The sequence below is a fragment of the Pan paniscus genome, chromosome 6 (genome assembly GCF_029289425.2).
Source record: "Pan paniscus chromosome 6, NHGRI_mPanPan1-v2.0_pri, whole genome shotgun sequence".
Lineage (NCBI taxonomy): Eukaryota > Metazoa > Chordata > Mammalia > Primates > Hominidae > Pan > Pan paniscus.
Window position 1 is genome coordinate 40,709,743 of NC_073255.2, and position 22,229 is coordinate 40,731,971.

The 22,229-nt window shown below is 34.6% G+C and overlaps 1 protein-coding gene across 3 annotated transcripts in view; it reads left to right on the forward strand.

Annotated features, from left to right (window-relative positions):
* Window positions 1–20,641, forward strand: part of SEPTIN7 (septin-7) — a 104,402-nt gene extending 83,761 nt beyond the window's left edge. For all 3 annotated transcript variants that reach the window (XM_057302846.1, XM_003833365.5, XM_057302848.2), the window contains exons 9-13: window positions 1,167–1,218; window positions 6,004–6,129; window positions 13,584–13,719; window positions 18,411–18,550; window positions 19,589–20,641. In XM_057302846.1, the coding sequence (XP_057158829.1) occupies window positions 1,167–1,218; window positions 6,004–6,129; window positions 13,584–13,719; window positions 18,411–18,550; window positions 19,589–19,628 (494 nt within the window). In that variant the 3' untranslated portion in view covers window positions 19,629–20,641. The remainder of the gene's footprint in view (window positions 1–1,166; window positions 1,219–6,003; window positions 6,130–13,583; window positions 13,720–18,410; window positions 18,551–19,588) is intronic.
* The last annotated feature ends 1,588 nt before the right edge of the window (window positions 20,642–22,229 follow it).

The window sequence follows — 22,229 nt, forward strand, 5'->3', positions numbered from 1 at the left end:
TGTAAGCCCAGTTAAAACATCCACAGTCTTCTTTCCTCAGTGCAAAAGTTGCCCTTTTTGATATCTCATATTTAGAGTAAAAAAATTTCGTTAATAAGAGATCCTCTTTACTAGTTTTGTAAGGAGTTTTTTGTTTTCTTTTTTAACCTGCTATCTTAAATTATTAAGGGTTAAGTAAGGAGTTTTAAATACCAATAAAATCTTAGTTATAACACCAAGCCTCAGAAGTCCTTCCTCTTGGCAATAGGTTTATTGTATTGGTTTAATCTGATACTTAATCTTCTGTATTACAGTAAGCTGAAACCAAAATTGAGATTTGATTGTTTTATCTGTTTGTTGCTATTATTTTTGAACTTTGTTTTTTTTTTTTAAGAGACAAGGTCTTGCTATGTTGCCCAACTGGCCTCAGAATCCTGAGCTCAAAGTGATCCTCCCACATCATGCTCCTCCCACATCCCGGCACTATAAGCACACACCACTGCCCCTGGTTTATTTTGAACAATTCTTTAATTTTTAGGATATTGTTTCAAGTAACTGTCCTTATTGGCAATTTTCCCATCAGTGACCTGTGTACCTTGTTCCCAGCTCTCTCTATCATGCCCAGGCAACTTTTACTTGCTGAGCTGGGGCTTTAGAACTTACCCCTTAAAAATACACACCGGAGAAATTGATTTGCATCTCTCTTTTGTAGTTTACCCCTCTACTCCCAAGTAATATTCCTATTTGTGATACATTCTTTAAAAATAAAAGTAAAGAACCTGAAAGTTCTTGGCTCCCTTTTTCATTTTGGTTACCTTAAGATTTTTTCTAAAGTGATTCTCCCTTCACTCACACCACTGAATTTTTTAAATGTATTATAGAATAAATATATTTTTTACCAATAATAAGATTTCCCCTTTCAGAATTTCAAAGTTGTTTCTGGAGAGTTCATTTGTTAGGTTTACATATCTATTTCTGAGGATTAAACTATAATAAGGCAATAATACAGTACACTTCTCTGTCATGCCCTCACATTGAGTGTACTATGTTAGTGTTAAATCTCAAAAAAATTGATCTGTTTTGCATTTCCTCTCCTTGTTTTTACACCCCGAGTTCCTGTGAAATATTTTTTGAAAAGAGTAGGTTTAGTGGAAATATAACATATGCGGTCTGTTTTTTTCTTACAGTTGAAAATGGTGAACATTGTGATTTTACAATCCTAAGAAATATGTTGATAAGGTAAGTGCAAGCAATGATAGAAATAGCATAAAATTTTCTTTCCCTAAGTAAGAGTTGGACAGATTTACTTTTTGCCTTCTATAAATGTAGCTAATTTAAATTTATATCTTCAGTCTAGCCATGAAGTAAACACTACATGTAGATGATTCTTTCTCCAAGGTTTTGAAGTCATGAGCAAAAGTTGCAAAGTAATTTGTCTAGGGATACATAGGAAAATTAGTCTCTTTATCATTATACTTTGTGTCGAGATTTAATACTGAAATAACTATGGAAAGTGAAGTAGAAGGGGCTCTTTTTTCTTAATGTGAAAACCTTGTGAAAACTATATAAGAGAAGGCTAGTTTTTGAGTCCAAAGCTAGAATTTGAATGTTAAAAGGTGCACAGCCTGGTAGCTGGTGAGTAGGGCACATTTTATGTACTGGAACATAGTGAATAAAACCAGTATTCCTACCAGGTGAGAAATCCCTAAATTGTGTCTTACACACCTGCTGAAAGAGAAGGAAAGCCTATGGGAGCAGGACATCGAGGCCATCCTGATTAGAGGACCAGGACTGGTAAAGAGGATCTCTTACTAATGAATTAGAAAAGCAGCAGCAGAGAGGAAATCATGAAGAAAAAGTGTAATAGGACTAGAGATGTTAGTAGACAAGGAACAGAAAGGGCATCAAAATGATCCTCAGTGTTTTCATGTTGAGACACATTCATTCCCCTCCCTACCTGACTCCGCATTTCCCACTTTTCTCTCTTGCTTCTCTACACCTTTACCACATACTCTCTTTAACCTTCAGTTTTAGATGTCTGTCTTTAGTTGATATCTATTAATTTTCATACCTCTACCCACTTTCCCAAAACATAAGAATCTCTTTTGCTGTGTAAAGAAAGGTAGTTACATAAATATGGATAATAGTTGGAAATCATGGAATAACAAGAGGTCATTCTCAAGGTGAGAAGTGAGGGGGAAAATTTAAGAGAGTCAAACTGCTACCTCAAGAAATACAATAGAGGTGAGAGTGTATTTTGAAATTAAATAAATGGCATGTAATTGATCTTTATTTTCAAAGGAGCAGGTGTTCTTGGTAGGAACTACATGATAGGGTTAATTCAGCAGTTGAGGTTGCCAGGCCTCACTTAGTGGAGAAGAGCAAAAGCACGAGAAGGTCATCCTCTGGGTTTTGAGAATACAACACTTCAGGCTCTATTATGAACCATTCCCTTCCTCTTCCATTCTTAAGGTGTGACTTCAAAAGAATACATATTAATAATATAATCTGCTATGACAGTATATAAGTAGAGAATGTTTAATAAATACTAATTACCATGGCATTCCTCTTGTTTTTAATCTTCTATGGTACTTGCCTAGTGCTTGACACAGTGGCATTCTATAACTTTTTCTTGTGTATTTTAAAAGTATACAATCAATAATTGCCTACATACCTAAAACACTGTAGAGGGGAAAGCTAGTTACTGAGCCAGAGGCTACTTTGTTGAGATGGAGTCTCACTTTCTTGCCCAGGCTGGAGTGCAGTGGCACGATCTTGGCTCGCTGCAGCCTCCACCCAGGTTCAAGTAATTCTCCTGCCTCAGCTTCCTGAGTAGCTGGGATTATAGGCATGCACCACTACACCTGGCTAATTTTTGTATTTTTAGTAGAGACAGGGTTTCACCGTGTTGGCCAGGCTGGTCTCAAACTCCTGACCTCAAGTAAGCCACCTGCCTCAGCCTCCCACAGTGCTGGGATTACAGGCTTGAGCCACCACACCCACCCAGCCCAGAGGCTACTTTGAATATTCGAAGGTTCACAGCCTGGCGGCTAGTGAGGGACTTTCCTAGTATAAGCATTACAGAGCAAATTGACCATGCCTGCAGGAAGATTTAATACAGCAGAGCAGCAAGACTTTTATGCCTAAAAATTCTAAAGTTATTATTAAAAAGATGTGTATTTAATTTAGCTCATGTCTTTAAGACAAAGCCATCTAGTGGATATTTAATAAATACTTGAAGGAAGGAAATAAAATACCAATACCAATATTACAGATGTCTGTAAATCCCAAATAATTGAAATCTTGCAGGTCAAAGGAATAGCGATTGCTTCTGAGAAAGAGGCAAGTTCAAAGAAGTTCTCTTGCTAATTAAGAGAACTAACTTACTCCAGGCAAACCAAGGAAGACGATGGAAAGGAGGAAAACTATACAGATATTTTCAGGGTGTGGATATGGGTGTTTCAGAAATCAAATGGGGAAAGAAAACAAAAGGAGAACAGAAAGAGTTACGATATCAGCAATGGGAAATGGAAGAGACAAATTCCTGAAACTGTGGGGAAACTATTGCTAATAAACAAATTATTTTGAGAATGGAGGAGTGGGTTGAATCATAAAATGATAAAGTATATTTAATTAAATGGGAAAAAGACTTTCATAACCTGAAAAAATCAGAATTATGTAGTCGTATAGAAGACTTTAGTGATTTTAGTGAAAAGAAAAATTATTCATTATCTAAAATGTTAGATGACACTAACAAAAATAACTTAACAATTAGTAAATTCACCTTACTTTTATCTTACACATTCATGCAAACAATTCATGTAAGTTTTCTTCCTTAGGACCTTTAACAATTTTTCAGGGATGCAGTGATGATATGTAATATATAATAAATAAAATTAGGCAAGGTGCAGTGGTTCACACCTGTAATCCCAGCATTTTGGGAGGCGAAGGTGGGAGAATTGCTTGAGCTCAGGAGTTCAAGACTGGCCTGGGCAACATGGTGAAACCTCGTCCCTACTAAAAACACAAAAAATAGTCGGGCGTGGTGGTGCATGCCTGTAGTCCCAGCTACTCAGGAGGCTGAGGTGGGAGGATGGTTTGAGCCTGAAAGGCAGAGGTTGTAGTGAGCTGAGATCGTACCACTGCATTCCATCCAGCCTGGGCGACAGAGCGAGACCCTGTATCAAAAAAAAAAAAAAAAACGGAAAAGAAAAATTAAATAAACATTGTTTTATATTGGCATAGGTATTTGTTATTTTTCTCCACTTAGAGAAACTGGTTCCAAAAAGTGTTTATCATATCTCAGCTTCAATCTTGAGTTATGAATTCTGTTAAAATTCCTATCATCTGCTATCTGCATTGGGATGCAAAAGGTAATGGCATGTTCCTTGTAAAGGGGAGCTTACAGTTGAAGAGATATGATGTCACCTGTGACGTATACTTGTACCAAAAATGAATGACAACCAAGGAGAAAATGGTCATGGTTGGAATGCTTTGATGTCAAGGCTGGGAAAAAGGTTTCCAAAGCAATTAAGTCTTTGACGAGAGATTGACAAATTAGCATGAACTGTTCAGTGTCAGCCGCCAGATATGCCAGGAGTAGGGAGCTGCCTGACTTGCCTGAAGTGGAGTGGTAGAACTTCAGAAGTAACTATTGTGGCTATAAGAGAACGTGAATTTATTGAGGGACAGAGTCTGGGAGATGAGATTTTTGGAAAAACCAGACTTAGGACTAAGGGGAGTCAACTATCAGAGAATTGCATGGAAATGTCAGTATGAAATGAATCAGAGTAATTGAATATCACATTTTGTTCCCAAAGGGGGAGATTCAAGAAGCTGGATTGTGAAGTAACAGTAAAGGTTTTCTGGTTGTAAGGAATGATAAAAACAGTACAACAATACACTTTTTTTTTCTTTTTAAGACGGTCTCTTGCTCATGTACTCAGGATGGAGTGCAATGCGTGATCTTGGCTCACTGCAACCTCCACTTCCTGGGTTCAAGCAATTCTCCTGCCTCAGCCTCCCAAGTAGCTGGGATTATAGGTGCTTGCCACCACGCCCAACTGATTTTTGTATTTTTAGTAGAGATGGGGTTCCACCATGTTGGCCAGGCTGGTCTCGAACCCCTGAGCTCAGGCAATCTGCCCGCCCCGGCCTCTCAAAGTGTTGGGATTACAGGTGTGAGCCAGCGTGCCCAGCCAACAATACACCTTTGTGTTTGTCTCCCAGAAGGGAGTTTTAGTAAAGTGGTGAAGACGAATGATGGCAGATATAGGAAGTTTGAGATAGAATGGATGATGAGAAGAGAGAGGACTGACAATACGGTATTGCCATACCATGTATATCCAAGAACACTACATTGGTAAAGGATATCCATAGAGCAGCTAAGGATATCTTCAGTGTCTTGAATTATTAAATAATGATGATATCATCTCATATGTATTGTAGACTTATATATATTGATTTTATATATGATAGAAATGCTGTAAGCAAAAATTTGTTTAACCGAAATACCACTTTCACTAGACAGTTTGAAGAAACAGAAAATTACTCTAAAATTTCCTTGTTTGAAAACAACTTGATATGTGATCTGAAATTTATTATTATATATTAATAAAAACTCATATATTACCTTAGTAATATTGCTAAAAGGCAGTTTCTTTTAGATTTTATGAGCTTCAGTAGTAGCCAATCTGCACTCTGTTGTCTAGTATTTAAATAGATAATATAAAGATGAATACTCTTTCATAGAAAGGTCATCCTTCAGTAACTGTTTTGGGGGATTTATAGGTCTTAAAATCTCACTGGAATCTAAATTTGGTGTCAAGTTAGCTTATTTTTTGTTGGTCTACTTTGAGTGTAAATGAAAACAGATGAATGCCACCTTCCTTAACAATAGTCTTTTGTTCATTTTAAATCTGAAATTTTTGTTTTGGTAAAATTTTGAATTTATATTAAAACTTTTTAAGCTTTTTTCCCCCTAGCTATTAATAGAAGCAAACTCTTGCTGTTTGTTTATGACAGAACACACATGCAGGACTTGAAAGATGTTACTAATAATGTCCACTATGAGAACTACAGAAGCAGAAAACTTGCAGCTGTGACTTACAATGGAGTTGATAACAACAAGAATAAAGGGCAGCTGACTAAGTAAGTATATATTTTTTTTCTCCAAAAAGGTATTATTTCTGTAGTCAATAATCATATTGTTTCATTTTCATTAAATTTCTTCTGGCTACTCAGTAGAAAATTTGGATAATGTTCTTTGTGCACAGCAGCATAAATTTATATTGTTATGCTTTGTTAATAGTAGAAGCTTTTCTGAATGAACCATTTTGATAGTTTTCACTTACAAATTATGTGGAAAGAAAGGACAGGCTTTAACAAAAGGAATATTTAGATGAATTTGTTCTTGGTTACCTTCTCTATTCCTATTCCAGGGAGTAAATTAGCTGGAGTTTCGTTTTCTTCTTTTGGTTGTTAGAGTGGTGTAAGTGACTACCAAGTGTGTAGCTTTGCCCTGTTGAGCTTATATCTCAAGCTGTGGTGGTTTCATGTTGGGGTCGAAAAAAGAGATGTGTGAGGAAGCTGGTAACCATGTCTGTGCCCTACTTTTTTAAAATCTGTCATTATTGAAAATCATAATTACATCATATGTCACTTAACAGTGGGGATACATTTCTGAGAAATGTGTCATTGGGCTATTTTGTCATTTTGTAAACATCATAGAGTATCTACACAAACCTAGATGGTAGAGCCTTCTACACACCTAGGTTATGTGGTCTAGCTATTCCTTGCAGGCTATAAACCTATACAGCATGTTACTGTACTGAATGTTATAGACAGTTGTAACATAATGTCAAGTATTTGTGTATCTAAACATAGAAAAGGTGCAGTAAAAATACAGTGTAAAAGATTAAAAATGGTATATCTGTATAGGGCACTTGGTTTGAATGGAGTTTGCAGGACTGGAGATTGCTCTGGATGAGTCAGTGAGTGTGCAGTGAGTGAACGTGAAGACCTAGGACATTACTGTACACTACTGTGGACTTTATGAACACTGTACACTTAGGCTATACGAAATTTATTTTTTAAATTTCTCTTCAATAATCTTACTTTGCTGTAACTTTATTTTATAATAACTTAAATTTTAAAAAACTTTTTGGTTCTTTTGTAGTAACACTTAGCTTAAAACACAAACACATTGAACAGATGTAGAAAGATATTATCTTTATAATCTTTATAAGCCTTTTTCTATTTTAAAAGTTCTTTCTTTTTTCACTTATACCTTTTTTTGTTGTTGTTAAAAACAAAGACATAAACTTGCACATTAGCCTAGGCCTACTCAGGGTCAAGATCATCAAGATGCCACTGGGCAGTAGGAATCTATGGGCCACCATCATATATGCCATCCCTTGTTTACTGAAATGTCATTATGCAGTACATAGCTATATTGCAAAACCATTTTAAATAATGTGCATTTGTAGCTAGGTGTTATCTACAATTAGACGATAATCCTGAAGGATCAACTATATAAATACGAAAGACAAGTTCTCAAAATAGCTATAGTATTTTCCATAGTGGTTAACATGCCTTATAATGGAATAGAAAAATGTCCCTTCTTAAATATTTAAAATACAAGATTCTGTTTGAGGTAAGCCTCAATATGTGAACAAAAGGAAGGCTTTTTATCTCTTTTGAGCAAAATGTTTATTGAGTAACTTTGGCACAAAAATGTAAGGATCCATCATAGTGAATATTGTTCATAAAATCCTAATTCACTTTAAACTTATCATTAACGATGCACTTTTTAACTCATTAAAAGAAACGCATACACAGAGCTACTGATAATTTTGTATGTTAAAGTGCTAGTACATATTTTTTGTTAAATATATGTACTTATTCAATATTTTTTAAAAACATTTGTTATGTTATAGATAAAAGGAATTATTTATTTGTTCCCATGTCTCAAATATAAGGCTTTTTAAAGTAGTGCTGTTGGATGCAGGTAAGATAATTCATAGAAAAATAGAAAACTTTACAGTATCATTAAGTTTCTTTCTGCATATACAAAATTCTACTGTGTGGATACGTGAGTTAAACTATATCCCAGGTGAAAACATAATTAGTAGAATTCTACTGGAAATATATCTCTTAAAGAGAGGAATCATGACCATACTTTGCCTATGCAAATAAAAAAAGAAATGTTTGCATTGCTAAAAAGCAAATTGGCCCAGGAGCTAGCATAATATTTTATTTTATGTTAATAATAAATAGGAATTAGATTGTTACTACTTCATTGAATAACGCATACTGAACCTGAAAGAAATCGCTTAGAAGTTTTATCTATTAGTTGTATCTGACATTGTCTTGAAAATGTTAGCAATTTCAAAAAATATTTTTGTTAAATTTTTCTTTAAAAGTCATTAACAACTTATGGTGCTTTAGCTGATGTAAGGTGCTTTTCCTCATAGCTCAGTACATATCCATGAATAACTGAAAAGAAAGACTAATGTTTAAATAAGTGACGTAGGTGTGAGTTTAGGCTTCTTTTAATGTTCTTTTTGTATTGCTCTCATGTGACTCTCCATAGCAACGTATTCTTTGACAGTGGTAGTGGGGAGGGGTTGAGAGTTGCAAGAATTTTGGAATGGAAGGTGAACCTATTGAAAATTTATAGTTAAATTGATCTTTGGCAATGTATGTTTCACAAAGTGCTAATCACACTTTGGTTTTAGAATATAAGCTAAACTTTTTAAAGATGTTAGACATTGAATAGTAAAATACATTCATGTGCCACATAATGATGTTTCAGTCAATGACCGACTGCATATACAAGATCCCATAATATCGTGTGTCTATACCATAGAGCCTAAGTGTGTAGTAGGTTATACTATCTAAGGTTGTGTAAGTACACTATGTTGTTGAACCGATGACAAGTGAATTTCTCAGAATGTATCCCCGTTGTTAAGCAGTGCATGACTGTGAATCAATTTATCTTATATTTAATTTTCTGAGGTAGTTTTGGGCACACTGTAGAGTCTATTGAAACATGAAGTAAACATTAAAAATACATGTGTAGATGTCTGAAAATGTGCCTTTCTGTTATGTCAATAGCCCTAGAACAATTCTATTTCAGAGGGACTTAAAACAAGAAATAGATTGTATGGTTTAAATCTGAAGAATAGCTGAACTTGTCCAGTCAGCTATAATTTGTCTCAAGGTTAGATCTGGAGAAGTGGATGCTGTTCTTAGCAGCTATCCAGTAATTACCTGTTTCTGACAAAGTATGGAGCCATCCAAGTACTTCTTGCATCCCTGTATGGAGGGTAATGGGTGGTTGAAAGCCACAGAAAGGGTAACCTCTCAAATCAAAGAAAATTCAGCAAGGGTTTGTAAAGGAAAGGGGAGAAGAGTTGGTCATATGCAGATTGCTGATCTCTTAAAGGAAGTGTGATCCCCAATAAGAGGAGGGCCGTCTTTTTTTTTTTTTTTCCTAAACTTCCTTCTTGAAGTTTTATCTGCCTCCTTTTTCCTTGATCTTCCTTGTACCCTTTACTTAAAATCACATTTTATTGGTGACTCTTTTTCAGAACTGATGTCCATCATTGGTACCAATTGTGACAATAGATACCTTGCTCCAAGTTGGGGCACACCCTAGTCTCTCTTTCCCTTATGTTAATTTATTTTTCTGTTCTCCATAGCCTTTTCCATCAGTCATCTTGGGAAAACTTTATAAGTGAATGACTAAAAATACAAGTTTCAAAGGCAGATTCTCAGAATTCTTGATACATGACAGAGTTTTCATTGATCTAAATAGAAATAAAGAGAATTTGCTGAAAATTTCAAGTTGTTTCAAAAAATTAAACTTAGTTATATCTTTTACTCTTTATTCAAGTGTCCTTTCATGAAATTATAATGATAGTAGTTGGAAGTTTTGTTTATGTTTGGTTTTAATACTCTCACATGGCAAAACAAAATGTTGGCAACCATTATTACTCAAAATTTTTAGAAATTTTTATTGAACTTTGAAATTATTTAAGTGAAATTCCTTTGGAAAATTTTGCACATTGTGACCTACTAACCACTGGAGCAAAAGTATGTAAATCTACTTGCTTAATTTGTTCTTTAGGAAAGACCACACACATAATTTAAATGAAACATGATTGTCTTTTATTATACTCCAAATGTGGGTCATATGTAATGCAGCAAAGTAGAACTTGACTAGGTCATCCTTATGTGGCATGGTGGCTATAATTCTCTTATTGGTCACATGAAGGGATGTGGCTTGCAGGAATTTTAACCTTATAAAGACAACCCTAGAAGGAGCTAAATCATTGGGGGTTTAGTTTCATATTCCGGTTATGTTGTAATCATTTTCTTTTTCTTGTTTTACTAGGCTTTCTTCATTTCTTTGTCTGGGTTTTTAATTTCACTGATAGGTTTATAAGCTTTACTACTATACGGGGGTGGGTAAGAGTTTCCTATTAAAAAGCAGGCAGGCAATAATACAACTTAAATGGTTTTTCCAGCCATTTAATAAAAGGTTTTACTTCGAAAAAAATAGTAAATGTGAAGATAAAAAGTGATCTCCCTACATTTTCTACATTGTAAGCACAATTTTTTGTTTCGATTTTCTAAAAATAAAGATGACTAGAAGTGAGGTGTTAATATAAAAATTAAAAATTTGAAAGATCATTTTTACTGGTGAGAGACTTCAATAATTCATTTTAAATATGCATGAACATTTTTTCACAGTATTTTGAGTATATTTGGTCAGATTATTTTTACAAGGCTAAAAAACTTACAGTATCTTAACTGTTAAATAATTGCAAATTTCTTTTAGAAACACACATTTGCAGTTTTAAAACTTTCAACAGACTTTCAGAAGATAATTGCACAGCATATTTATTTTTATAGTGATTTAGTGTAATGATTATGAACATAATTTGGGAAATAAATTAGCTTTAGCGAATTTTACTGTAAATTTTTTATTTAGGGCACATACCTTAATAATTTGTGAAAGCTATGCATTTGCCTTTAATTGCAGCTTTTAGCATGCTTTACTTTAAATGTGCCAAATCACTAATTTTTTTTCCTTTAGGTATGATACAGTTGAAGGCATGTAAGGCAGGGGATTTTAAATACTTAAATTTTGAATTTAAAAGAGGATATTTTTTTCTTCGAGATGGACTCCTGCTCTGTCAGCCAGGCTGGAGTACAGTGGCACGATCTTGGCTCACTGCAACCTCTGCCTCCTGGGTTCAAGCAATTCTCCTGTCTCAGCCTCCCAAGTAGCTGGAATTACAGGCATGTGCCACCACGCCCGGCTAATTTTTGTATTTTTAGTAAAGATGGAGTTTCACCATGTTGGCCACGCTGGTTTCAAACTCCTGACTTTGTGATCTGCCCACCTTGGCCTCCCAAACTGCTAGCATTACAGGTGTGAACCACTGTGCCCGGCTTAAAAGAAGATTTGAAACATCATTGCATGTTTTATCCGCAGTCTCTTATTTTCCCCCCTAGAGTTATTTAAATAATAATTTAGGTGGCAAAATTACTTGCTCTTTCCCAAGGATAAGATAAACATTTTATAGATGAGTTGTATAAGTAGGAATAGATATTTCTCTCTGATTTCTAATTTAATATATTTACAATCATAATTGTTGGAAGTTGCTTAAATACACATTCAGTTACTTAAGGTTAGCAGTCACAAAATTGTTTTTAGATTGTTTCTTTTTTAGAGACTAAAAAAGATTTTCGGGGTGTTAGGGGACAGTGGGAATTATACACTCTTTGAAAATCTAACAAAAGCTTTGGACCCTTTCACCAGAAGAATCCTGGCAAACACAAACACACATTTGGTATGCTGTTTCAGGGCAGTCATTGACACTGTGTGTGCTCAAGAGATCAGAGGCAACTGTATTAAAAACACCTGCCATTAATATGAGGGGTATATTATTAAGAAGCATCTCAACTTTTAACAAAAAAAGATGATATTTACACTTGAAAATGTTTTTCAGCTGACTCCACTTTTAAAATGCAGGTTCTTGTTCTAAGTTAATATGTCTGGTTAGTTTCATTTTCAGAACTTTTGATTCATTGTTTAATTGGAAAAATATATGTCAGGTTAGCATGTAGAAGTTTTCTTTTAGTGAAGAAATATCCTTGATTTAAACAACATTTTATTCTAATTTACGCAATTGCAAAAACAGATCATCTTAATTCATAGCATTATATCACATCTTTGTTCTTGCCTTTTTGTTAAGAAAAACTGGTAGCCAATATTCTGTCCTTTTTGTTTTGTTTCTAACATTTTCTATCTAGCTCTTTTGCCTGCTTCCCTGTTAGAAAAGAAAATTGCTGTGATGGTCAGAAATATTTAGCCTAATAAGGAGAAAAGTCACCATAATAAGAGTGTGTCAAATCAGGGTTAAAATGACTAGCCTTAAAGTTATGGGTGAAATCCAAGGTCTGGTTTTCGTTTTTAAGCCATGGGTTAATTTTTTTTAAAAAATTAGCGTATTACAGTAAAATTTACCCATTTAAAATATAAACCTCAATCAATGGTCAAAGCCTGTTTTTATGGAGGCAAAACAAGCATGCTTTATTAACAAAGCCAAAGAAGGACCTATCTCTTTAGTTTGTCCCAGGGTATTGAATAATTTTCAGAGATTCTCAAAGCAAAGAGCTCACTTCCTGCTCCTGGGCTGAAAGCACTAGGTACTTTGGCATTCTCTTGTGTCTCTGTGTAAGTATATTAGCCTTAACATAAAGCCCACCTGTAAATATATCTCAGTGTGAAAATTTTGAACACAATTCTACAAAGAGATTTGAGTCCATGGACTTCAACGTCAACAGAGTGAACTTTTTTTTTTATTTAACTATGCTTATGTCTATTTTTTTGGCATTTAAAAATAATTATTAACAAAATATTTGCTCCTGATTATCTCTGAAGTATGTGTGTGTGTTTTAAATCACTGAACATCTTTAAAACTTAAGACAGTGAAATATTTGAGTTAAGTAGAATGGATTTTCAAGAGCATTGAAGTTATCATAAGGGGCCTAGAAATATTCTGTATGCCTAAATAGTGCTCTAGGTATTGACTAGTAGTTGTTTCCAACGTATCAGTTCAGTTACCAAAATAAATAATAATTTTTGTGTTGTTAGTAGCTGTCTTAGAAGAGATTGTAACACTTGAAATTCTGGTAAAACTAAAAATATTCTACATATGTTAACTTCATTACTCATTTTCTATTTTTCATGGTAAAATGTTGTCTGAAGAACAAAATTAAATTATTTTCTTCTAATGTTTCATTCTGTGAATGTATTTTGGGAATTTTTTTCCCATTTTCCTTCTACAGTTTATTGGGTATGTCATCCTTAGATTTGATATGCAGTAGGTTTAGAGAACATCTTTGTTTTTTAGATTTTTTTCATAAATAATCAAGTTTTATATATGAAATATGGAAAGAAGTTCTAGGTTATAAATATATTAATAGTGACATATAGCATCTGATTTGTTTTCATCAGCTGTTTCATAGTTCTGTATTATAATTTTTATTCACAGACATTTAATGATTACCCTTAATATTCGTGACAGGAGCCCTCTGGCACAAATGGAAGAAGAAAGAAGGGAGCATGTAGCTAAAATGAAGAAGATGGAGATGGAGATGGAGCAGGTGTTTGAGATGAAGGTCAAAGAAAAAGTTCAAAAACTGAAGGACTCTGAAGCTGAGGTAATCAGTCTAATATCCCATCTCTTAGCAGACATTGTGTTCCTTTTTAAGTAGTATCTTCAGTAAAATTTATAGATAATATAACCTTTTTATACATATTTTTTCAAAATTAATACCCTAGTGTAACAAAACGGATAAATTTCTAGAAGCAAGCACTGTGTTTATAATAAAATAATACATACTTCAATATGCAGGTGCTTGGACGTAGTATATTAGGTAGGACAGTGTAATAGAATACTTATAATGGATTATTAGTTATAATGAACAAGTTTGAGTTGTGAAAAATAAAATTACAAACCATTCCATACAGGTGGCATAAGAACACTAAAGATGAGAGTTTGGGGGTGGATTTATGCACAAAAACTGTGTTAGGATAATAATAATCGACCATATTTATTTGTGTATGAGTGAAAAAGAGGGAAATAACCTTTATTGAACTAAAGACATGCCTGGATAAATTCCACACAATTAAAGAAGAGAAAATTAGGGAATGTGATATTTTTGTTAACAGGTTAGGCCTTCTTTATTTATAATGTAGTGTCAAGGTAGTTCCTGGTGTTACAACATTGGGCAGGGTAATGACAAAACATCCCAGAAGACATATCTACTATCTTGAAACCCTTCTAGATGTTGAGTTATACATTTAGTTTCTATTAATCAAAAAGACCTTGGAGACATTTCCTTCAATAGGTGGCAAGAAAGAAAAGTTGGAGAAAAAGATAAACTGAACATTAAAAATCCATAGAGCAGTTAGTTTGATAGATGTCTGAGAATAGTAGAAAAAAAAACTATGGGTAATCCCAAAATAACAGTGGTTTCAGTATGAAGTTTTCTTCACATAAATTTGTTATAATTAAAAATTATAAAATAGCCTGGGCATGGTGGCTCATGCCTGTAACGCCAGCACTTTGGGAGGCTGAGGCACACAGATCACTTGAGTTCAGAAGTTCGAGACTAGCCTGGCCAACATGGTGAAACCTCATCTCTATTAAAAATACAAAAATTAGCTGGATGTGGTGGTGAGTGCCTGTAATCCCAGCTACTTGGGAGGCTGAGGCTGGAGAATCGCTTGAACCTGGGAGGCGGAGGTTGCACTGAACTGAGATCACGTCACTGCACTCCCGCCTGGGCGACAGATCAAGACTTTGCCTCAAAAAACAAAGACAAACAAAAAGCCCTATAAAATAATAAATTATTTTAAAATATGTGAGATGAGGTCCAGGTGTGGTGGCTCACATCTATAATCCCAGCAGTTTGGGAGGCCAAAGAAGAAGGATTGCTTGAGTCCAGGAGTTTGAGACCAGCCTGGGCAACATGGCAAGACCCAATCCCTATAAAAAATTTTTAAAAATAGTTGGGCATGATGGCCTGCACCTATGGTCCCAACTACTCAGGAGGCTGAGGCAGGAAGATTACTTGAGCCTGGGAGATCGAGGCTGTAGTGAGCCATGATTGTGCCACTGCATCCCAGCCTGGGTGACAGAGCTAGACCTTGTCTCAAAATTATATACATATATATATATGGATGACAGTAATATAAAATAGTTTTAAAACAATCTTTAATGATAAAATTTAGTAAGATCCCTGTTTTATGTGGCTTCACTAATATTTGTATCTAAGTGTATGAAGAAGAGATTCAGATCTCTCGTTATATTCTTACAGTTGATCTCATTGCTTTTGTAATTACCGCATAAAATATGGAAACCTTTTTTGACTAAAGGCATAACAAAAGTATGCTAATCCATTGAGTAAATAGAATGCACGGAATGAAAAAGTATTAAATAATTTCGAGGAAATGTTTTTATTCCACATCATTTCTCTTACATTATTGGGCTTTTCTTGTAATTTCTTATTAAAATCTTTCACTGTTGTTATATTTGTTGTGAGTTTAATTTAGCAGGGGTATGGAATAATTCCTCCTGGTTTGAGACTGCTGAGCACTACAGGATTAGCATCCCTGGCACTGCCACTAAATGCTAATAGCAGTGCCCTCCTATCATAGGGCAAACCAAAATGTGCATACACACACACCCCTAATCAAGAGTCACTGTCTTAGCTATTGCTGTTGTATTATAAATGAATAATTAAAGTTCTTAACATGACATTTTGGAGATTAATTTATCAGCATGTTGTAAATATATGCATTGAGTCTCTACCTCTTCAGTAATTCACATATAATCTGGAAAATCTATATCCACAAGGGGAAAAAAACAGGAATAATCAAGAGTCTACTACATTATCTCCACACTTAGATTCCATTGAGAATCTAAAAGTAGTTTAACTTATATTTGAGGCAGATGTATTTTAGGACATGTTGCTAAAAGTAAATATTACGAACAAGTAATTGTGAACCTGTAGCCAAGGAACCCTTTGGGAATTTTAATGATTACTGTGAATGGTGAAGACAGTTTTGAAGAACTATTCTTTGAAGGATGGAATGTTAACATTTCAAGGACCTGTGAAGAGCTCTGGGCCAAGGTTCCCACCAGATACTCTAAGCCATTAGAGAATTAGGCATGCTCATTCTAGATTCTTTGTCTTTTATGAAACCACATCTAGAGTGTATTTACCAACATCCCTGTGATAATGAGTTTGCAAATCATCATGTATATGATACATGATATATATTGTGTAAATATACATGTGAATACATAAATAGGTAAAGAAACCCTTTTAGCCTTGTTTAATACAGTCTCTCCTTAAATCCATTATGCTGGAAATACTTGTTTGGGGCACAGTTAGCAGCACAGTACATCAGCCACAGCACCAAGCAACTTTCATTTATTGTGTTGTCTAGCGCACACCACAGCCCTACAAGGTAGATATTATTGCCCATCTCTCCTTTATAGATAAGAAGGATAAATTAACTTAGTATGCCAGCATTTGAACCCAGTTAATTTTTAAGTTAAGCTAGATAGGTCCACAGTCCTGTTTTTTCACAATTTCAGAATGGAAAAAACTCTGAAAACTGCAAAACCTAACATGAACTAAGTTTTAATCCTACATATTGTGAATATTTATATATTTTACTGAAACAAATAAAAAGTAATGTGTTTGATTATACTTGTTGCCCCAGATAGCCCAGGAGGTATTTTATAAATATAGTGTATACTCCTTTCTAAGCGGTGTTGTCGTTTTAATAACTGAAAAATGTTGAACTTCAAAAGGCATCTGACCCCATGGGTTTCTTAAGAGTGAGATTGTGACCTATACCTTTATCTACATGCAGTTAACACAAAAGATAATTACTTTTATGTAACAAGTTAAAGAATGATGAACACTGTAAGCCTACTACCTGGCTTAAAAAAATAGAATGTTATCAACTCATTTGAAGACGCTGTGTGCCTGTCCCGTATTGTATCCCTCTCTCTCATTCCCAGAGGTAACTACTATTCCGAATTGTGTATATGTGACTCTTTTCATTTAAAAAAAATAACTAGAGACATTTTCTTATGTTCCTACTTTCTGACATTTCTTAGTAACTTGTTTGCTGTCATCAGGAAGATATCACCTCAGATTTGATTCATGTTTGCTTAAGTGTGTCTTAGGTGATTTTGTTTTGTAGGAATTGCATGAAATAATTGAAATAGGAATAAATCTGAAGTCACTTCGGGCTTGCAAAAAAAAATTGTATGCAAAATTATAGTAACATATATAATATGTATATAATATATAATACATATAATAGTTATATATTAACATTATGTTAATGTTAACTCACCAGTGTAGTAAAATCTGTAACAGAACATAATTCCTGGATAACTGAAGGTTTTGAATAGTCCTTGGGTATTTGGCATAGAAGGATTTAATCTGATTTTTAAAATTTGTTGACTTTTTTTTTTTTTCCAGAAATGGATTGACTTGCACCTAAATGAAATTACTTATCTAATGATCTCTTGGACTTAAAGCACTTTGTTTCTTCAGTTACTTTGCATGAGTGTTTACTGCCTCTCAGTCAGCATTCTTTACAGTATTAATACACAGAGGAGGAAGGACCACCTGCATTAAATCACTGTAACTTGTTGAAAATCCACATTTCCAGACTTAACACCCAGATATTCTAATTCAGTACGTCTGAGTGAGGTCCAGGATTCTATATTTTTAACAAACATCCCAGGCGATTTGCATGAAGACCAATGTCTGAGAACCACTGCTTACAGGAATCAGAGTACTTTGCTGGCATCTTTGAGCTCTTAGGGTCCTAAACTACCTGCTTTCTTTTCACTTGTCTTAGCTTTCTAAACTTGGAATTAGGAGGCTTATTCAAGTCCTGGTTCTTCCACTTTCTGGCTAGCAATCTTGGGCAAGTCACTTAAATTCTGCAACTGTTTCCTCATCTGTACAATGAGAACAGTGATGTGTTCACTGCCCAGCCTCCAACATATTTGTGATTAAAGAAAAACGAGATAAGATAGTAATTTTCCATTATAAAGTACTCCACACTGTTAAGTTTGTTGCTTTTTTTTTTTTTCCTGTTTCCCAAGATTATTGTCTTGGGTCACTGGCCTTTTGGGTGGCAGGTCCTAAAGGAGGAGGAGTCCTTGACAGTGCTTTCCAGGTAGTACTCTGAATTTACAACAGGGCTATTCAAATAGTGCTCATACTCCTTATCATTAGGGTGTCTGGATGAAACATACCTCTGCTTCTGGTTTCTTAAATAATTTTGTTTTATATATTGTGCTATGATTTAGCTCCAGCGGCGCCATGAGCAAATGAAAAAGAATTTGGAAGCACAGCACAAAGAATTGGAGGAAAAACGTCGTCAGTTTGAGGATGAGAAAGCAAACTGGGAAGCTCAACAACGTATTTTAGAACAACAGAACTCTTCAAGGTAACTAATAGCAGATTACTAAGAAATGTGTGTATTAATGTTTTAAAGAATTATTTTCCTACTTATTTAAAAAACATTAGAATAACACTTAAAAAGTCATCACCCATTATCATGCATTCCAAACACAATGGTTTTCATAGATAAATATTTTTATATGGATGGATACAGTCTGTGTCCATTAGCAGTATTTTTTCAGTACATCTTTCATGACTTAATATTCATAATTATGATTTAGCAACTTCATAACATTCTCCCCAGTTAACTTACCTTCATTGGATTTCTTACCTCCTCCCCCCAGTTGTTGGACATAAGGGTTGTTTTCAATTTTTGGCACACAAAGGGAACATTCTTCAAAATCTATTACATATTTAGGGGTATGTTTTAACTGTTGAATTATGTTTTTACGATAAAATTCTTAAGACAAAATGTTAGATATTTAATTTCCAATACAACTAATCAATTACTTTCTCTTAATTTATACAAAATTCAATAATATTTGTACCTTGGTTTTCTTTTCCTTAATAGTTTCACTTAAAACTGAAAAGTGGCATTCCTATAAGGATTATATAGTTTATCCTCATTACTAAACATTTTCAGATTTGACATTTGTTCTACTACACTACCCTACTGTTAACATTTTCCCCAAAGAAGAGGAAAATAGATTTGTAAAAGCAATTGCACTTCAAAATGCAAATGACAGTGGGGGAAAAAGAATACCCTGTTTGCTGCCAGTTGATACTTTTTAGTTTGTGCTGTTTCATTTGGGAAGAATTGTTCTTGTATATTAAAATGGAGTTTTGCCTGATTTTTTTACTGCTTATCCTGGAGTTTTGTCAAATATTTGATTGTCTAAGAAAATGCTATTATAGATTAACATTGTCTTAGCTGTTTACTTCTAAATCTTTTAATTTTTTTCAATGAAAAAGTAGTATCTGAAAATCGCAACATTGTTGTAATTGGGTTAGCTGTTGTTATCATGTTGTCTATCATGTTTATAAAATGGTTAATCATCTTGCTTATTTTCCTTTTATCCTTTAGAACCTTGGAAAAGAACAAGAAGAAAGGGAAGATCTTTTAAACTCTCTATTGACCACCAGTTAACGTATTAGTTGCCAATATGCCAGCTTGGACATCAGTGTTTGTTGGATCCGTTTGACCAATTTGCACCAGTTTTATCCATAATGATGGATTTAACAGCATGACAAAAATTATTTTTTTTTTTGTTCTTGATGGAGATTAAGATGCCTTGAATTGTCTAGGGTGTTCTGTACTTAGAAAGTAAGAGCTCTAAGTACCTTTCCTACATTTTCTTTTTTTATTAAACAGATATCTTCGGTTTAATGCAAGAGAACATTTTACTGTTGTACAATCATGTTCTGGTGGTTTGATTGTTTACAGGATATTCCAAAATAAAAGGACTCTGGAAGATTTTCATTGAGGATAAATTGCCATAATATGATGCAAACTATGCTTCTCTATGATAATTATAATACAAAGGTTCCATTCAGTGCAGCATATACAATAATGTAATTTAGTCTAACACAGTTGACCCTATTTTTTGACACTTCCATTGTTTAAAAATACACATGGAAAAAAAAAAACCCTATATGCTTACCGTGCACCTAGAGCTTTTTTATAACAACGTCTTTTTGTTTGTTTGTTTTGGATTCTTTAAATATATATTATTCTCATTTAGTGCCCTCTTTAGCCAGAATCTCATTACTGCTTCATTTTTGTAATAACATTTAATTTAGATATTTTCCATATATTGGCACCGCTAAAATAGAATATAGCATCTTTCATATGGTAGGAACCAACAAGGAAACTTTCCTTTAACTCCCTTTTTACACTTTATGGTAAGTAGCAGGGGGGAAAATGCATTTATAGATCATTTCTAGGCAAAATTGTGAAGCTAATGACCAACCTGTTTCTACCTATATGCAGTCTCTTTATTTTACTAGAAATGGGAATCATGGCCTCTTGAAGAGAAAAAAGTCACCATTCTGCATTTAGCTGTATTCATATATTGCATTTCTGTATTTTTTGTTTGTATTGTAAAAAATTCACATAATAAACGATGTTGTGATGTAATATTGTGTGGGGTCTTAAATATCCTACAGTCGATGTACAAGAGTAGAGTATGTTTGGGAAGAAACTTTTCAGCTTAAGTTTGCCTCCTCTACAATGACATCTTTTATATGCTTGTCTCATTTAGAATGCATATGTGCTGATTTTCTAATTTAAGAGATACCATATCTCTCTATTCATTTCTATCTCTCATTTGTATGCTTATTTTTCTGAGAACATTTTTTTTCCCCCCAGACAGGGTCTTGCTTCATTGCCCAGGCTGGAGTGCAGTGGCACAAACACGACTCGACTGCAGCTTCAACCCTCTGGGCTCAAGCAGTCCTCCTGCCTCAGCCCCCTGAGTATCTGGGATTGCAGGCGTGCACCACCACGCCTGGCTAATTTTTGTATTTTTTGCAGCCTCCCAAAGTTCTGGGATTACAGGCATGAGCCGTCATGCCTGGCCTCTGAGAACAGTTTCTGACTCATTCAGATTAGGTATACTCTCAAGTCCCTGGAAACTGAAATTTTTTTTAACTGTAAAGAGGGTAGTGTCATTTCTTTTCTTAAGGTCAAGTGACATAGATTTTAACGTAATGCATAATTTAGGTAAGAAATTAATTAATGTAGCCTAGTTTATTATCTTGAAATGTTTTACCCTATTTACTTTTTAAAATTAATGACCTAAGCGGAGGGAATAATTATAAGTCAATAGCAGAGAGATTGTTGTTTGGGTGTTTATTTTTTTCAGTTTTTGTTTTGAGAGATTGGGTTAACACCTCTAGCCAAAATTGTTTGGTTTTAGGGAGGCTAACAATAACCTACTGAATTTGGAAAATGCAAAGGTAAAAAATGTATATAGACTGCCTGCCTAACTGGTTAAGTACTACTGCTTCTGGGAAATACTATTTCAAAATTCTATGTATTATAATAATAAATTTGTAAGACATTCATTATTCTACCATCCTAATGAAAACTTTCAGAAGTCTTTCTTTATCCATGGCATGCCCAGGGTTTTACCTGAATCTGATACAGGATCTATATAACTTTACTAGGACTTTTGATTGTTGACTCCAGGCTTAGGTATATCAGAAGGCTCTTTTTGCCATTTGGCCTGCGGATTTCTGAGATCATTCACAATACATGTAAAATTCAGGTAGGCCTAAGGAAAGGCCAGCCTGTAGAAAGCAAAATGGCAGTGTCTGTTCTCCACTGTTGGAGGCATTATGTAATTTAAGTATCCTGTTAGCCACTGTCTTTCTGCTAATTAAGTGGGGCTGAACAAGTAAGCACTAATAATACCAGTGAACCACTTGGGCACCTTGTGGGTAGAGTTTTGCTGCCACCTAGTGGAATGGGATATCATTGCTTCCATATCAGGTTCACAAGCAAGTTAAGTGGACACAGTTCATTTCTGTGTAGCTCAGGCTGTAATCTTGAAAGCTGAGGAGATACCCATGCCTCTCAGACTCATTAGCTGGGTGTCACATTACCACCTGCACATTCTGACCCACCGCATCTTAATATGTTTTGTCCTCTTGGAGAAACTAGGAGTAGAAGTCAGGATATGGTAGGTAAGGGGGAAAAAGGAAAGATGGCTTGATAGCTATGA